General features: G+C 44.4%; 1 protein-coding gene across 1 annotated transcript; it reads left to right on the forward strand.

Annotated features, from left to right (window-relative positions):
• Positions 1-12,220, forward strand: LOC132591033 (nuclear receptor-binding factor 2-like). Its single transcript, XM_060263904.1, has 4 exons — positions 1-190; positions 8,728-8,812; positions 9,824-9,864; positions 10,774-12,220. Exons 1-4 carry the CDS (start codon positions 143-145, stop codon positions 11,491-11,493), a joined length of 894 nt encoding a protein of 297 aa, XP_060119887.1. The 5' UTR covers positions 1-142; the 3' UTR covers positions 11,494-12,220.
• The last annotated feature ends 5,218 nt before the right edge of the window (positions 12,221-17,438 follow it).

Raw genomic sequence — 17,438 nt, forward strand, 5'->3', positions numbered from 1 at the left:
GACGTCGCTGCAGGCGTGCGCGGGGCGGAAGCGCCTTGGTGTTGTGGTGTTTACAGTCGCTGGTCTCGGGCAGAGCCAGGCCGTGTTGCTCTGGGCCGGGTGAAGCCCGCGGCTCACCGGCGAAAAGGCCGCCCCAGCGCCCATGTGCCCGCAGCCTCCCATGGAGGTGATGGAGGGGCCGCTCAACCTGGTAAGTCGCTGCGGGGAAGAAGAGAGCAGCTCGGAATGGAGCAGCTGACGTGGCCGGACGGTGGGGGGTCCACCTTTCAATTGAGGGCGGGAGAAGAGGCGCTTTGGCAATCGCGGGGCGGGCCTGACAGCAACCTTGTAAGGTAGGCCAGTGTGGAGGGAGCTGCGTCCAGTAAGGGGATTTGTCTCCCCCATCACCATTCCGCCAAGCGGATTTGTGGCAGAGGCGAAGCTCCAAACAGGGGCGTCTCTTCCCGGACTCTGCGCCAGGAGAGCGCCTTTGTTTGTTGTATCCTTCTTTGCCCTCCCCGCATTGCATCACTCCTGAAGGAAAGCTCCAGGTGTTTTGCGGTGCGCAGGGCACATCTAGGTTTCCCGGATGCCTCTGGCGGTCAACGGCCTTGTTGAGTCATAATAGCTTAATGGAACCTCTGTGTTCTGAAGCAGGCTACCTCTCAAGACCAGGGGCGATGAGCTGTTGGCAGCAGAAGGGCTTCATTTTATTTTGGAGCAAAGTAGCTGGTATGATCCAGGATCGTGATTCGGTTTTGATCGAGGACAAGGAGAATTGAGAGGACTATGGCAAAGGTTAGACCAGAGGTGGCCAAACTTGCTTAATGTAAGAGCCACATAGAATAATCATTAGATATTTGAGAGCCACAAGTCATGAACGTCAGATGCTAGAGAGGGGGAAGGCAGGCTGGCAAATAGGATGGAAGGAGAGGTGAGAAGAAAGCAACTTTAAATGCATTATCCAAGCTGTCCGACAGGGCGGTGGAAGCTTCAAGAGCTGCACAGTATGTGTGAAAGGGCAACATGTGACTTCTGAGCCACAATTTTGCCACCCCTGGGTTAGACCATAGCTCATCTATTTCCCCGATGATGGCCAGGTTCTGTAAATGCCATTACAGAGGACTCCTGAGGGAGGAAAATTTGGGCTGGGATAATAACTGATTTCTAATATATATACTAGAACATTAGTAAGTGGTTTTGTGTATACTACATACACATGTAATATATGTTAGATATCATATATTGAAAACCCCGTAGGCAAATATGATCCTCTGAGAATACTCACGAAATAGTGCTTTAGACATTCAAAACAGTTTGCATATGTTATATCAGCAGTTCTTGGAGTAGTCCTGTAAGACAAATTTATATTTTGACGCTTTAGAGATAAAAGTCAAATAATGCTTTATAATTCTATGAATGGACTTGTGAGACTAACAGGTGTGTGGGAGGGTCATACATCCTTCCAGTAAAAAGCTTTCATGGCAATCAATTGGTTGTTGCATGGCAACTTTCAAATCCTGGTTTACATTCTTTCCTACAAACTCTAATTCTTAACCAGGTTAAATAAACCAGAATTTTAAGTTTTGCTTTGTACAGAAATGTACAACTTACATTGCGGTTTGGAAATGAGAGATTACAATTTGCTGGGAAGCCTTTAACAAACCCAGAAGATTCTTCTCTTTCCCCTGTCCCCACCATTCAAACATGGCTTGGTGTTAAAACTAATGATGCCACAGATAGATCAGTTGGCTTCAGGCCATGGAATTGGTTTGAAGCTAAGAACCATACTAGGCTTCTTTCACTGAATTTAATTAACTCAATAACAGATCAAGGAAGTAGCTCTGTGAGCCAGGAGTATTTTTCCCTTCTGCTGTTTCCACAATGTAATTTTTTTTCTTCTTTAGAAGGAGGGAAAATGGCAAACAAACTCAACATGGTGAATTAGGAATTCTTAGTTAAGATAGTTTTGCTGGTTCTTCTTGATTTATCAGCAGCATTTTAACACATTGATGCCATTTTGCTTCATAATCTGGAGCAGCAGGTTGAACTACATGGGATGTTGGATTAATTTTTAATATTTGTGACAGGACAAAAGATGATATACAATCTGCTCCTTATGAATTGACATGTAGGTTGCTCCAGGGATCTGTCCCCAGGCCTGTGCTGTTCAGTATTTATGTAAGACTGTTAGGAGAGTTTGTCCAAAACCTTGGGTGTCATCATGATGATACCCATCTATATATCTTCATGTAAATCCCCAGCTTCTGCTGTCACAATTCTTTGCCATTGTATTGAAGCTGATTAAGCAGCTAATGATGAAGAGGCTGAAGTTAAATCTAGATACTATTGGAGTGGTGATAGTCAGGAAAGCAAGCAGCCAGGAGGGAGATTCCGTTGCTTCTGGTAGTTGAGGTGCTGCTGAAGCTGGTAGACCTGATAAAAAACTTGTGGGAACTCCTGGACTCCCATTCCCATGGAGAAGAGGGGGGGCGGAATCAGTGGTAGTGTTGCTAGGAGTACCTTTTATTTACATCTGACCAGGAAAATTGAGCCATTTTTAGATAGAGCTGATCTGGCTGCAGTGATCCATGTTGCTGTGGCCTCAAGGCTGTATTATTGTAATACATTTTATGAGGCTGTCCCTGAAAACAGCTTTGAAGACAGAACTGATGCAGAAAGGAACAGCCTATCTATTGATGGAAGTAAGTTGACGTACCAGTATGATAAATATTACACCAGCTACCTGTTTGCTTCCATGTCTAGTCCAAGGTGCTGGTTCCCACCTTTGAAACACAATGTGGTTTGGGTTCATCATACCTGAAGGATAGCTTTTCCCTGTATGAGTCCAGATGAACTTTGAGATCCTCAAAACCTGGTTCTCCAGATTATAATCTGCCATGTTTAACCTACATGTCTAACCTACACCCACCTACTTCAGCTGCAGTCCTGTTTCAGCATTACCTGCCTTCTTCCCGCTTCCCCTGTTTTCTTTCTCAATCTCTTTCCCTACACTAACATAGGCATGGAAGTCATTTGCCTAGCAACTTCCATAATGGCCACTGAGATCTTGCTATGTAGTCCTGTGAGATGCTGGTAGCTTATTCTTTGTGAGTTGCAGACATTGATTCTATGGTTTGGGAGCGTGACCCTCACCCCCCAAATGTGTGTGTTTGTAACTCTAACCCCCCTTCCCAAAATGTGTGTGTGTTTGTAACTTCCATTTTCCAGCAAACCTGGAACTTACCCCAAGTTTGTACAAAGATGTCCCCTGTCTGTCTGTTCCTGGTTCCATTGGGTGGATTTTTGATCCACACTCCAGAGCCAAGTTTAGAAAATGTATATGCTGCCTCACAATTGAAACTATACAACACAAACAAGCCAGGGCATCACAGCTTCCCTTGCCAGGCTTGCTCAACAGGACAGGAACTACAGAGCAAAGCCTCTATTTTATCCATTGGCTTAGGAGAAAGTGGGGAGAGGGATAGCTTGCTTTGCCAGGCTCTCCCAATTACACAGCAGAGCTACTAAGCCAATCCTCTTTCCCTTCTGTTGGTTGAGGCTCCCCCCCCCCATCGGTCCCCTAGGGAAGGAAGGAAAGAGCTTCCTTTGCCCAGTTCCCTGAATAGCACAGGGGAGATACAAGGAAAGGACGTTTAAAACCAATGAGTGCTAATTTTAAGCATGTTTTATTTTAAGTTTTTAAAATATTTAATTGTGTTTATCTGTGTCCTTTATAAAGTTTATAGCTCTGCTACCTGGCATTACATTTTATGACACTCATGGCCCTGCCCAACAAGGTCACATTTATGTTGGATCCGGCCCCCATAACAAATGAGTTTGACACACCTATCATAAATACTGTGGAATCAGGCTACAGAAAGTAACAGAGTTATATTTAACCCTCTGAAATATGCTAACAGTACTAGAATAAAAACAGAAGGCCTCATCAGCCGCTGATAGGCTGGCAAACTTACTAGTCCACTGCATGCCGGGTCTGACCACTGGACCATCTAGCCTAGGATTAAATGTTAGCAGGCTTCCCAGCCAGAGGTCTTTCCACAGTGCTTTCTCTGTACGTCTCCCATGGGATCCAGGGAACTGGGCAAAGGAAGCTCTGGCTCTTTCTTGCCTTCCCCAAGGGACCAGGATGGGGCGGAACCTCAGCCAACAGAAGGAAGAGAGGCTTGCCTCAGTAGCTCTGCTGTGCAACAGAGAGCCTGGCAATGCAAGCTCTCCCTCCCCCCTTTTCCTAGGTAGAGGCTGCAGGGAGGGAGGGAGGAGATGGAAAGTTGAAGTCAAGGGGCAGATAAAGGTAGGTTGATGATTGGCTGGAAAGGAGATAAGTATTGCAAACTCCAAGTTGGGAAATTCCTGGAACTTCGAGGGGTGGAGCCTGGAGAGGGTGGGGTTTGAGGAGAGATGGGACCTCAGACAGGTACAATGCTGTAGACTTCACCCTCCAAACCAGCTATTTCTTCCTGAGGAGTCATTGTTGTCAATCTCCAGGTGAGGGCTGGGATTCACTCAGAATTACAACTGCTCTCCAGATGGCAGAAAATGGTTGCTTTGCAGTGTGGACTGTGTGTCATTATACCCTGCTGAGGTTGTTTCCCTCCTGCTTTGGTCTCCATTGTGAAGAAACTGCTTTTCCTAGGTAGAGATTGCTGGGAGGGGGGAAGAGATGGAAATCTGGTCAGATATTTCCCTACAGAAAATGGCCACCTTGAGGTGCATACTCTATGGTATACTATAATACAAGCAGGTCAGGCCACAAAAACCCAGATCATGCCACAAGCGCACACTGGTGCTAAACACTGCAAGGAGGGGAAGGAGACTGAAAGCCATTCTGTGACTTCTTCAGGTAGGGAAGAGTGGGTTATAAAAACCAACTCTTCTTAAACTGAGGATTAGTAAGTAAGTAAGTAAAATTTTATTTATATCCCGCCCTCCCCTGCCAAACAGGCTCAGGGCGGCTAACAACAGCAAAACAACAATACATTTAACAAAACATTAAATTAACCCCAAACCGATTAATACATTAGTTAAAACAGTTACTAAGTCTAAAAACATTAAGTTAGATCTGACAGTACCGTTATTAATCGACGCTATGCCTGTCAGTTTGTGTAATGATGGCGGATCTCCAGACTGGACCATTTTGATGTTTCTTTGTGGACTTGGTCAGCCGTTCCAGAAGAGCGTTCCAGAATAAATGGGCTCATAACCTACTTTTCAAGTTCTATTTCTGCAGTAATTTGTTAGTTTCTAAGTAGGAATCTTTTCAAGAGTGGGTGGTTCCAAAAGCATGCATGAGTGTTTAGTAACACTTGGATTTGTAGCAGGCAGTGATTTCGGGCATATGCTGTCAGACTGCTGACAGCTTCCAGGGTAGTCACTAGTGTAATGAGGGGGCTAGCTGAGAGAATTCTTGATTATTTTTGAAAGGCCCAACTTCCGATGGAAGACCAGTAAATCTTAAGAATAGGCAAGTCATCCAGGGCTAGAGTGATGGAATCCCCTTGCACTTAAGGCTTCTGGTATTACACATTAAGTCAGGGAAGCAGAAACCCAGTTACTTACAATTCTCCTTTTTAAGATTTTGTAATATGCAAAACAGGAAATGACACATCTCCAATCATCTCTCTTTCACACACACGCATGCACACACATTCACATTCATGCTTCTTTGGGTGAGGTAAAATGGCAAGGGTTAAAAGAGGTGATCAAAATAGAACCAGTTATCCATACCTTCACAATCACATCCCGTCTTGGAGGTAACTCTTGTTTTCTTGCTGACCCTAAGCATTCTTAAAACTCACTATGTGACCTTGATGGAGGGAAAATTCTTGTGAAGATGGTAGATAGCTATCCCTCTTAGGAAATTAGTTGCAGTGACTCTCTTTTGAATGGATTTCTAGAGTGCCTTTCCAGTCACAGAATGCTTAAGGAAGCTTACAAATTAAAAACATAACAGAGATAGTCCTGAATTGTTTAGGGATTTTTGTGCCATACTCACAGTGGAAACCAGACTGAAAGGAGTATTGGTAACATGAATTTTACAGAAACACCCATTCAAGTCTTTTTTAAAGGCAAATATGAAGATGGTCTGTAGTTCCAAGGTGCATCCAAGGATAGCCTTTTCAACAATAGTCTCGCCCCTGTTTTTTCCTGTAAAACTGGAGGCAGCCAGCTCAGATATGCTGATGATCTGTGTCATCCACTGATGGCAGATTTTATTAACAGGTGCAGAATTAAGCTGAAAAAATTTTGCCTTCCTTTTCTGAGATCCATATCAAAGTGGTACACCAAGGACCTTGATGATGTGTTAGCTAGCATTCAGTGATAGATGATCTTCAGTCTTCATGCCTTAACTTCCTTTTGGAGACTGTTTTGGAGCTTATATTGCTTGGTATGGTTGTTTGCTCTGTTCCAGGAATCATAGCACCGAAGAGATGCTGATGCTTGGCAGGGATCAATAATCCAGTTTCACTGGTGGTGGAAAGACCCTTCAAGTCACCACTGACTTATAGCAACCCTGTAGGGCTTCCAAGGCAAACTATGTTTAGAGGTGGTTTGCCATTGCCTGCCTCTGCTTCACAATCCTGGTTTTTCTTGGAGGTCTCCCATCCGAGTATCAACCAGGGCTGTCCTTGTTTAGCTTCCAAGATCTGATGAGATAAGGCTAGTTTGGGCTATCCAGGTCAGGGCCCAGTTTCATTAGAAAGAAGGCAATACCATTTTTATTTAAAAATAGGCATAGAGCAGTGAATGCACATTTCAAAAGACCTCCGTATGTGTCAATTTAGGCAAAATCCATTAGCAAAATCTTCATGGCCATCCCTGGGGTGTATTTTCCATCTACATTCACTATTCCAGATTATAGTTCTTGTTCTTCCTCTCCCCTAATCCAGTAAGCTCTGGTATAGTCTTGACTATTTATCTTTCAAAGGCATGGATATTTTTAATAATGTGTATGCAGTTATGAGTCTTTCCCCCCTGTGTGTCACTCTCATTGCAAAGCAGCTGAGTCTGGTTTTCACTGCGATGGCTGCTTGGCAGAGAAGGAGAGCCAGCCACTTCCTGCTTCTGAAGTCTGCCAAGATCAAGTCCTGCCTTCACTGCCAGGAATTCCGCACCACCATATGTGGTCAGGAGGAGGACAAAACAGCTGCACAAATCCGATTCAGGGCCTGCCTCTCAGCTCAGCACGGGAATAACTTCCCCACTGTCGCTTCAAACAACAGTTAGTTTCTGATGACTTTGTGCTTTTGCAGCAGGCCTGGCTGGGAAGCCAAACCAATCACTAGATGCTCTGTAATTAGGAAGAGGGCAGCTTGCACAGGGACTTGGCACCAGGACATATATGCTCATGCCCAGCTGTCTTGCAGTTTTAGGCAAAGAAAAAGAAAGGAACATCTTCAAGGAATGTGAAAGTGAAGTTGTGTTTGTTGCATCTGTTCATATTGTGGGCTCAGATGCCATTTACAGTTGGCACTTTACAATACACCCCTATTTTTGACATATCTTCTTTCAGTTTTATTCAGCATAAACAATATGGTAACATTACAAGCAATCAAAGCGTGTTAATATTTGAAAAGTTACACCATGTTCTCTGGCAATGCAGATGAAAGCAATTCTAGCTGGACAACCCCAAAAAGAGAAACAGCTTAAAGAAGTATTTCTCATGCATGTGTGGTTAACCACAAGTACTTAAGAACAACTTTGCTAAATAGTGGTGTGCTATTAGATAGATTCTCTAACCGGTGTGAGATTGCATGCTCCACTATGACAGATTGGGAATATTTTCTGTAATTATCTCAGCAGGGCAGAATGGATGCAATTAATCAGTCTAGCTTCTTGCTTATACAGGCTGTAGAAGATGCTGGAGGGAGGACTTCCCCTTATGAGTTTGCTGTTTGATAGCTACTGGAGAAAAAGGTTCTGGCAAAGTCATTTCAGTGCCATGCTTGCATGTGACAATCAGATGTCGAGCACCATATCCTATCCAGGTCTGGACTTAGCCTTAAACTAAGGCACTAGAACCCAGAGAGGGCCTAATGTTCCTTCCTGTATTCTTGTTGCTTTTGAAAAACCTGAGCTCCGAACCTAGATGGGCATATGGGGATGCATGTGCTGTTCCTACTCTCTGCTGCAGGGTGAAAATATCTAAGGCTGACGATGCTTCTAAAGGGTTGTATGTCATGAAGGCTGCATGAGATGACAATTGCATATGAGACTGAGAGGGGATAGTTTCTCAGAAAGACGCTTGGTGGGATCCAGTGTTCCCTCTAAGCTGAGTTTAGTGTGTTAGCTCACAGGTTTTTAGCCTCTGGCTCACACAGTTTTGTCTTAACTCGGAAAAATGGCCCCAGAACAAACTAGTTTATGCAGTAGCCAAATTGCTCATTTACAACTTCAATGCCAGTAGCTCATGAAGTAGAACTATTGCTCACAAGACTCCAGAGCTTAGAGGGAGCATTGGACAGTACCCTGCAAAGCAATCTTAGATGCAGTAGAATCATGTTCATGGACTAAGACACCTTAGTAACCGAAGATGATGAGTAATGAACAGGAGTTAAAAGTTTTTCTGGAAAAACAGTGGCAATCCCAGAGACAAATGTGACCTGATAGGGAATGTTTGCTACATTCAAGTCACCTTTGCGTGTCAGTTTTTTGTGACGACTGTAATAAGAGGAGATGCTTAAACATTCACAGCCCATTCCAATAACATGTCATTTTTCTTTGAAGGCTCATCAGCAAAGTCGAAAAGCTGACCGTTTGGTGGCAGTGGGGAAATACGAAGAAGCGATTGCTTGTCATAAAAAGGCATCTGGTGAGTATGTAGCCTGTTTCATACCTGGCATATGCATTCTTAAATAGATGTAACACATGTGCCATGGCCTTCATAGGGGTGAATTCCATGGCTAATGCAAAAACCTGCACCTGGAAGCTGATGCCAAATGTGTATATGTAGGCTTTAGGGCATATGCAGGAACCTTGGTGAAGGTAAGTGGGTCTGGGCCTGATTAGTTACTGTTTGGGAGACTTCTTGGGACCCCTGTGCTTAGGTTCTGTTAGGGAAGAAGGGCATGGTTGAACTGTAACAAATTAAAGGGGGGAAACAATTTTCAGTCTTGTCAAGGTGATTGTAGGGAAGCAGTGATTGCAGATACAACTCCTCCTGAAAATCACACCTCAGAGCAGGAAAACTCTTTTGCAGAAGTTTTTAGCAGTGCAATCCTATGCAGAGTTACCCTAGCCTAAGTTTAGGGTTACTGATGTAACAAACACGAATTTGAGCAGACTTCGGAGGATGGTGGAAGACAGGGGGGCCTGGCATGACTTTGTCCATGGGTCGCAAAGAGTCGGATTCGACTGTGTGACTGAACAACAACAACAAAAAATTTAGGGATGTAGCTGCCAGAACTTTAACAGAAAGGGAAGCCCCTGCTCTCTAGGACATTTGCTGTGATGAAACATTTACAACAAGCTTCTTAAAAGCTTTGATAAAACTCCAGCATTGACAGATAAGGTTAAAGTGGCAAAATCCACCATCTTGATTTTTTTAAACCTGTGGCAATACCCATCGTGTGCACTTATTGGGGCTGAGGATTTAGTCACAACCAGACTTGCTGTGATGAAACATTTACAACAAGCTTCTTAAAAGCTTTGATAAAACTCCAGCATTGACAGATAAGGTTAAAGTGGCAAAATCCACCATCTTGATTTTTTTAAACCTGTGGCAATACCCATCGTGTGCACTTATTGGGGCTGAGGATTTAGTCACAACCAGACTTTGAGGCTTCTCTGTGGCCTAAACATTTCTCATTTTGTGTTTACATAGCATATCTTTTGGAGGCCATGAAGCTGACACAATCGGATCAGGTGAGATTACACTCGTTAAGTTGCAATGATACTACCACTGGGAGTGACTCATCTGTATGATCATAAGAATCAACTGGCAAGCTTGCATTCTAGAAAGGCAAAACACTGTACAGGAGGGGTAAGGAGGACATGCCGTTGAGGAGTGGAGATGCAGTTTCACTTCTGGAACACTGGTTAGCTGCGTTGCTGTCAGGTTACATGAGCTTAGCCTACAGTAAATCTAGTGTCCATGTCTAGAAAATACAGAGTGGACTTATCTATATCAAGAGCCAGAATTTATGTAGTACCATAATGATATGACTTTTTCTATGCAAGAGCTTCTTGTACATGTTCTTTTCTGTACACATGCTCCTGAATCTTATGTCTCCTTCCCTTTAATCTGTTCAATATTTGAATTGAGTGCATAAAAACAGCCATCTGCTAAAGCCTCCTTTAGGTACCCAATGGAAGATCATGGTCTTACACTGATATGTGTTGCACATATCAAAGGTGGTTCTGCCTGGTGGTGGTGAAGTTTCTTCTCCCATTGAAGATAGCTTCCCTTACTGTGTGTGTATCTTAAATAGGCTTAATTAATTTTAGGCAACTACAAATGGGGAAAACTTCAGTCTAAAGAATAAGTGGCTGAGGGTGGAGAAATGGTTAGGAATCCTTGTTTTCTTAGCATCAAATGCTCAGTTCAGCAGCAGAGTAACAGATATTAAATTTCCAGCATTCTGATAATAACACTAAGCTTGAGTACCAATTATTTTCACTACAAGAGTGGAACACCAATTATGGAGGGGAAGAATGTTTGGAGGTATAGAAATAATGGTTGAGTTTTTCCCTTTACATCTAAGGGTAGCAAATTTAACTTAGGAGGATATCGTAGCTAACAGAAATTGAACTTCTGTTCTTATCTCTGCACAGGCTCAGTTATCATTGGAGTTACAAAGAGAGAGTCACCTGAAACAGATACTTCTAATTCAAGAGCGATGGAAGAGAGCAAAGAGGGAAGAGAGGATAAAACTGCAGCAAACTGCTGACAAGGATAGCACAACACATCTGCAGGCTTCCTATAAGCCAACAGTTGAGGAATCAGATGATCAAAATGTGTCAACTCCTGGCAGTCTAAAATACCACCCATCTCCAGAGAAGGATTCACAGGCAATCCATGGCCTCCTGGATAGGGAACCAGACACACTACTGTTTCTCCTCCAGACAAGAAAGAAACCAGTAGAAGTACATATTGGAAGCAAAACTCCAAAGGATGACAAGATAAAAATCGAGGAGCAGGCCACCAGAATTGCTGATCTAGAACAGCATGTGGAAGTTCTCTTAGCTGAAAATGAGAGATTAAGGCGAGAGAACAAGCAGCTCAAAGCAGAGCGGGCCAGGCTGCTCAAATCTCCCCTAGAGAAGGAGCTGGATGTCGACGCTGACTTTGTTGAGAAGTCAGAGTTGTGGGGCCTGCAGCAGCATTCCGAAGCAGCAGCAGCGTCAGCCTCCACCTGGCAGAAATTTACAACCAACACAGGGAAAGCCAAGGACATTCCAATCCCCAGCCTTCCCCCACTGGACATTCCATCCCCTGAACTGCCCCTCTTGGAGCTCTCAGAGGATATTCTGAAAGGACTCATGAACAGTTAAGTGGAGACCACAACCCATGCTCACCTGTAGTTCAGCAACATCCAAAAAAGGGAAAGCCTCTCTCAGCCAAGGGGAGAAATAGCAACTACAGCCCTGACAACGGAGAAAATCTGTCACTGGGAGAAGTACCCATGTCATTGCATTGGTTGACTAGGGCTTACGGTTTACCATTGTTGGTAAAACTAAACCATGTCTTCTGACTTTTTTCAAGCCAAATGTGGGGGAGACGTTCAGGTGTAAGAGCCCGGGAGAGGGGCCCAAGATATGCAAAGTGTAACAAGCCTCTCTGTTGCCATAGAGTAATGCAAATCCTAAATTGGTATAAGTCAGTGGGGGAACAACTTTAAATACCTTTTCTGTCATTCATTCAATTGGTATTTGAATTGTGCACAAAAACTCATCAATAGAGTGGATGTCACTTCTGTTCCTTTACAGGATGGATCTGCGTGCCACACTTTTGCGCTCCTGGCTTAATATAATGTCAGCCAGTCAGGAAAAATGCTAAATTTCCATTTTCTCTGAAGGAACCAAACCAGTTCTATTAAATTTTTTTGATTTGTTTTAAAAAAAGATTCGTTTACATAATCAGGGTGCTTCATAATGTGTTTTCTTTGTAAGGAACTGCTAGGCATTGTTTTAAGCAAATACACAGGAAAGAACAATCCTGGGTGCATGAACAGAGATAATGGTAGTTGCCAGAACTTGAAAATAAAATGTTTCAGATCTATTTGGGTCTTTTTCTTGGGGCATTCTGCCTTCAGCAGAGGTCAAGCCAACTGTAGGAAAACAGAGCTTGATGGAGAGAAATATCATGACTTTAGTCTCAGCTGCTGGACATCAATAGTTATATTGCCCTTGAATATGGAGTTTCTGTTTTTAGGTGTCCCAGCAGATAGTCTCTGCCATGGTGTATAAAGTACCATCAAGTTTCAGCCAATTTACGATGACCCCTTAGCACAGGGGTGGCCAACAGTAGCTCTCCAGATGTTTTTTTGCCTACAACTCCCATCAGCCCCAGCCAACATGGCCAATGGCTGGGGCTGATGGGAGTTGTAGGCAAAAAAACATCTGGAGAGCTACCGTTGGCCTCCCCTGCCTTAGGGTTTTCAAGAGAAGAGACATTCAGAGGTGGCTTGCCATCACCTTCTTCTGTGTAGTGACTCTGGAATTCCAGGTATTTACCAGGGATGACTCTGCTTAGCTTCTAAGATTTGATGAGATTGGGCTAGCCTACGCCAAGATCAGGGCACTGCCATACCTTACAGGAATCTTTTAATCTATTTACATATGACGGGTTTTTTTGAGGGGGAGGTGATATTTCTGTTTGACCTGACACACATTATTCTACTAAATTCTTGTGTAATTTTCTCTCTACCCAACTTGTCATTTTATGTTAAAGCTACCCACTGTTATCAGAGCTTCGTAATTAATTCCATAGGTGAATATGGTCCCGCTGGAGTAGCCAGGTTCCACCTGCTAGAATCTGATAAACTGAAATTTTTCCACTGAAATCTTTCTAGTTCTTTTTAAAATACACCTTGCATGCTCATACTTATGACCACCACCTCAGGTTAAAGGCAGAGGTTGTTAACGGCTCAGCTTAAAGGAGGCCATAGGCTTCTGCTGGTATGAAACTTGAATTTTCTTATAGAGCACCTAGGCCCTTCTTTTAAGACTTATGTTCATCCTTGTCCTGGAAGTAGCAAGCTTTGCTGAACAGACGTAGTAATAGAGCAACGCCAAGAAAATTATGTACCTGCAGGACTTTTTTAAAATCAGAAACTCCTTTGCATATGATGCGAAATACTCCTGATGTAGTCAATCCTCATGGAGCTTACAGTTGGCCCTGTAAGCTCTTGGAGTATAGGCTACATCAGGAGTGTGTGGCCTGATATGCAAAGTATTTCCTGCTACAAAAAACATCCTGTGTACATGTGATTACTATTTCTATTTCTACCACCACCCCTTTAAGCTTTTGCCTAGCTCTTCAGTCCTAGCTATGCAAATATTCATGGAGGAAGGGCAGGGGAGATCCTGTCTTTCTGCAAGGGTGAAGTGTTTCTAACCAGATGGACAGTTTCCCCCTTGTACATTTGATGCCCATGAGCAGACATACAACTTCATAAATCTGTGAAGTGCTCGTCAGGTTAGAATGAGCAGGAACACAAAACTGAAAATAAATTATCCAAATGTCATGATAGACACGTGTATGTTTGACTTTGTGAATATTTGTTTTAGATGACAATCACTTTAAACCTTGTAAAAGTATCTTTGTATTAATAGTGCCATTTGGTAGATAACAATGTTGCCCTGTTCTAGAACCCATTCCCCTTAAGGTTTTGAAATTAGCCACAATCTTAAGATCCACAAGCCTGGTCATATTACAATCCTGGGATCTGCACTACTTCTCCTATTCTGTCTGCTTACATTAGCAAAAGCAGTCTTAAGAACATAAGAGTGAATTCCACATGTTAATCACCCTTTAGGTGAAGAAGTACTTCCTTTTATCTGTTTTAACCTGACTGCTCAGCAATTTCATCGAAAGCCCACAAGTTCTTGTATTGTGAGAAAGGGAGAAAAGTACTTCTTTTTCTACTTTTTCTATCCCATGCATAATCTTGTAAACCTCTATGTCACCCTGCAGTCGACGTTTCTCCAAGCTAAAGAGCCCCAAGCGTTTTAACCTTTCTTCATAGGGAAAGTGTTCCAACCCTTTAATCATTCTAGTTGCCCTTTTCTGCACTTTTTCCAAAGCTATAATATCCTTTTTGAGGTGCAGGGACCAGAGTTGCACACAGTATTCCAAATGGGACCGCACCATCGATTTATACAGGGGCATTATGATACTGGCTGATTTGTTTTCAATTCCCTTCCTAATAATTCCCAGCATGGCGTTGGCCTTTTTTATTGCAATCGCACACTGTCTTGACATTTTCAGTGAGTTGTCTACCACAACCCCAAGATCTCTCTCTCGGTCAGTCTCTGCAAGTTCACACCCCATCAACTTGTATTTGTAGCTGGGATTCTTGGCCCCAATGTGCATTACTTTGCACTTCGCCACATTGAACCTCATCTGCCACGTTGACGCCCACTCACCTAGCCTCGACAGATCCCTTTGGAGAGCCTCACAATCCTCTCTGGTTCTCACCACCCTGAACAATTTAGTGTCATCTGCAAACTTGGACACTTCACTCCCAAATAATTTATGAACAAGTTAAAGAGCATGGGACCCAGTACTGAGCCCTGCGGCACCCCACTGCTTACCGTCCTCCACTATGAAGACTGCCCATTTATACTCAGTCTCTGCTTCCTATTAATGAGCCAGTTTTTGGTCCACAAGAGGACCTGTCCTTTTACTCCATGACTCTCGAGCTTACTAAGGAGCCTTTGATGAGGAACTTTATCAAAAAATTTCTGGAAGTCAAGGTAAACAACATCTATTGGGTCCCCTTTGTCCACATGTTTGTTCACTCCATCAAAGAAATGCAACAGGTTAGTGAGGCAAGTCTTCCCTTACAGAACCCATGCTGAGTCTTCCTCAATAACTTGTGTTCATCAATGTGCCTACTCATTCTGTCCTTGATAATGGTTTCTTACATTACAAAGGTACGGCAAGAATATACTAATTCACGTAGAATGCATATCTTGAGGCAGTGAACAAACACCTATAGCATGATCTCTAGCCAACGTTTCTATAGGTTTAGACATTCTTTCCTCAGTTCTGGCCTTCTTGAGCCTCACTGCTGCCCACTGTGGATCAAATGTACTTCCAGGAGCAGCACACCTATGGACCTTTAACTGCATCTGAGCATTGATGGGGAGATTGAGAGTAGAGGGACCAGGTGTCTAGTTAAGTCAGCAAGCCACCTCCCCGGACCTTAATATACAACGCACTGTGCAGCTTTAAAAAGTCAGATCATGTTCTTGACTCCAGTTTATCTCAGCAAAGCTCTCAAGAAAATGGGGTGTGGCTGTAGTTTTAAAAAGTTCTCAAATTTATAACTACACTCAGGTTAAGGCTTTCAGTTAGTCCATAATTAAATGTCATGTACAGAAATTTAAAGTGGCTTAGACCAACCGTCAAACAAGGCTAAAGTCTGTCTCAGCAGGATTTTCTGTAAGACAAGGGTGGCACAGGAAGCCACAACCTGGCCTTGGAAGGCTGGCCCGAGTTCCTCATACAGGGCTTAGATGGGAGCACTCTCTAGGCAAGAATGTCTAAAAGAGTGCTGATGTGAGTGGTGCCTCTTCGGCTGTTGCTGTGCCACCCAGGTGTAGAGTGCTGGTAGCAAGTAGATGTGGCGCACCCTGAGTATGAGAGATAAGCGTAGGAGGGGACACTACTGGCCTACAGGAAAAGGGGACAGCTTTCACAAAGGTGAAAGGCAATCAGAGCCGCAGTCATCTGTGTGGCCGGCTTCCTTTCCCCCGGACACAGTGTGCCCCCTCTGAGTGGCTCGTTTCCCACTACCCGCGGTGACCTCACAAGTGATGGCCATGGCAGGAGCATGGGGGTCAGGGCAAGGGGGGGGTATCATTGTCTTTCCATAGTGGAATGGCCTGCCTCCACACTGCCCTGTGTGTGGGTATCATGGGTGCTACAACACCCTGAGCCTGCTTCGGCAGGGGAGGGCGGGGTACAAATAAAATTTATTATTATTATTATTACAACATCTGGTGGTGGAGACAGCCATCGCCAGCCAAACTGGACTGAGAAGGCACTGCTGCACAAGTTGGTGGTGAAGTGAGTGTTACCACTGCTATCTCCAGGAGCAGTTCTGTCACCTTTTGTCATTGTGCTTTGTGGTGCAAGACTGCAAAACGGTTGTCTGTGCTGGGACATGCCACCAAGATGGAGATGTCCACACTGAAGTGTTGGAACTATTTCTTCAGTTGCACTCAGAAGTGTTTCCTGGCCAAAGGTGTTCCTTACAAGCGATCAGTGGAGGAGGGCCTGCTGGAAACAGAGGTCATCATGCAGGCACTTGGGTGGCCACGGCGTTGAGGTACTGCGTGGTGAGTGTCATGGTTCACTGCTACCACCTGGCCCCAGCTGAGGGCCAGGTCCTGCCACTTGTTGCCTCTAATCCTCCCTTCTGTCCTGACCAATGATCCTCCACAGGCAATCTGAAAGGTGGAGATGCTGCAGGTCTGTCCTTCAAGGTCAGCGAGGAGGTCCAAGGACACAGTAGCAGTTAGTGCTGCTGAGTTCTACCCCACAGAGGACTCTGCCATTGTCATGTCCCATCTCCATAGCTGAGGTGCTTCTACAACACACCCCAGGACCTCTAACGAAAGACTCCACCACCACCACATCTAGTGAGGAGGTGGAGCTGAGTTATGAGGAGAACCATGGGGGCCAGGCTCCCTGGCCAGGGGCTAAGGAAAGTGAGATGCCTGTGGGGGGCCAGATTGCAGGGGTTCAGCACCCACTAGGGAACTCCCATGAACAGACTGCTGTGTTTTCCCTATGCCCAGGTCCCTATTCCCTGACGTTTGCTACTGATGTCATGGACCAACTATGTGTCCTAACCCTGAAGAGGGGCATGGCAATGGCAGCCTCCATAGTCCCGAGATCAGTTGGCATCACAGAATCCCTGGCCCTGGTGCCTGAGGAGGAGATGATGCAGAGGATGGGCTTGATGTCTTTGGATGCAGTGGCCCTGCTCTGCAAGAAGGGGAAGCAGTGATGGGGCGGCTGCTGGTGGGGAGATCAATGGACCACTGAGACCACTTGGAGGGATGAAGTGGAAGGACTCTGTCACTATAAGGAAAAAACAGCAAAACTCAGCCCTCCTTTTCTGCTGCTGGATGTATGTCTATCCCATGGTTTCAAATTCTGGTTTGTTCACCAATTGCAATCAGATGCCAAATTAGACTTACTAAACCACAAATGTTCACCCAGAAACATTTGTTGCTGCTTGAAATACATATGCAGTAGTTAC

Source organism: Heteronotia binoei, unplaced genomic scaffold (genome assembly GCF_032191835.1).
Source record: "Heteronotia binoei isolate CCM8104 ecotype False Entrance Well unplaced genomic scaffold, APGP_CSIRO_Hbin_v1 ptg001331l, whole genome shotgun sequence".
Taxonomy (NCBI): domain Eukaryota; kingdom Metazoa; phylum Chordata; class Lepidosauria; order Squamata; family Gekkonidae; genus Heteronotia; species Heteronotia binoei.

Coding starts and splice junctions, on each gene's coding strand:
- LOC132591033 (XM_060263904.1), top strand. CDS start 143: ATGTGCCCGCAGCCTCCCATGGAGGTGATGGAGGGGCCGCTCAACCTG. Junction 8,813..9,823: donor TTGTCATAAAAAGGCATCTG/GTGAGTATGTAG, acceptor GTGTTTACATAG/CATATCTTTTGGAGGCCATG. Junction 9,865..10,773: donor AGCTGACACAATCGGATCAG/GTGAGATTACAC, acceptor ATCTCTGCACAG/GCTCAGTTATCATTGGAGTT.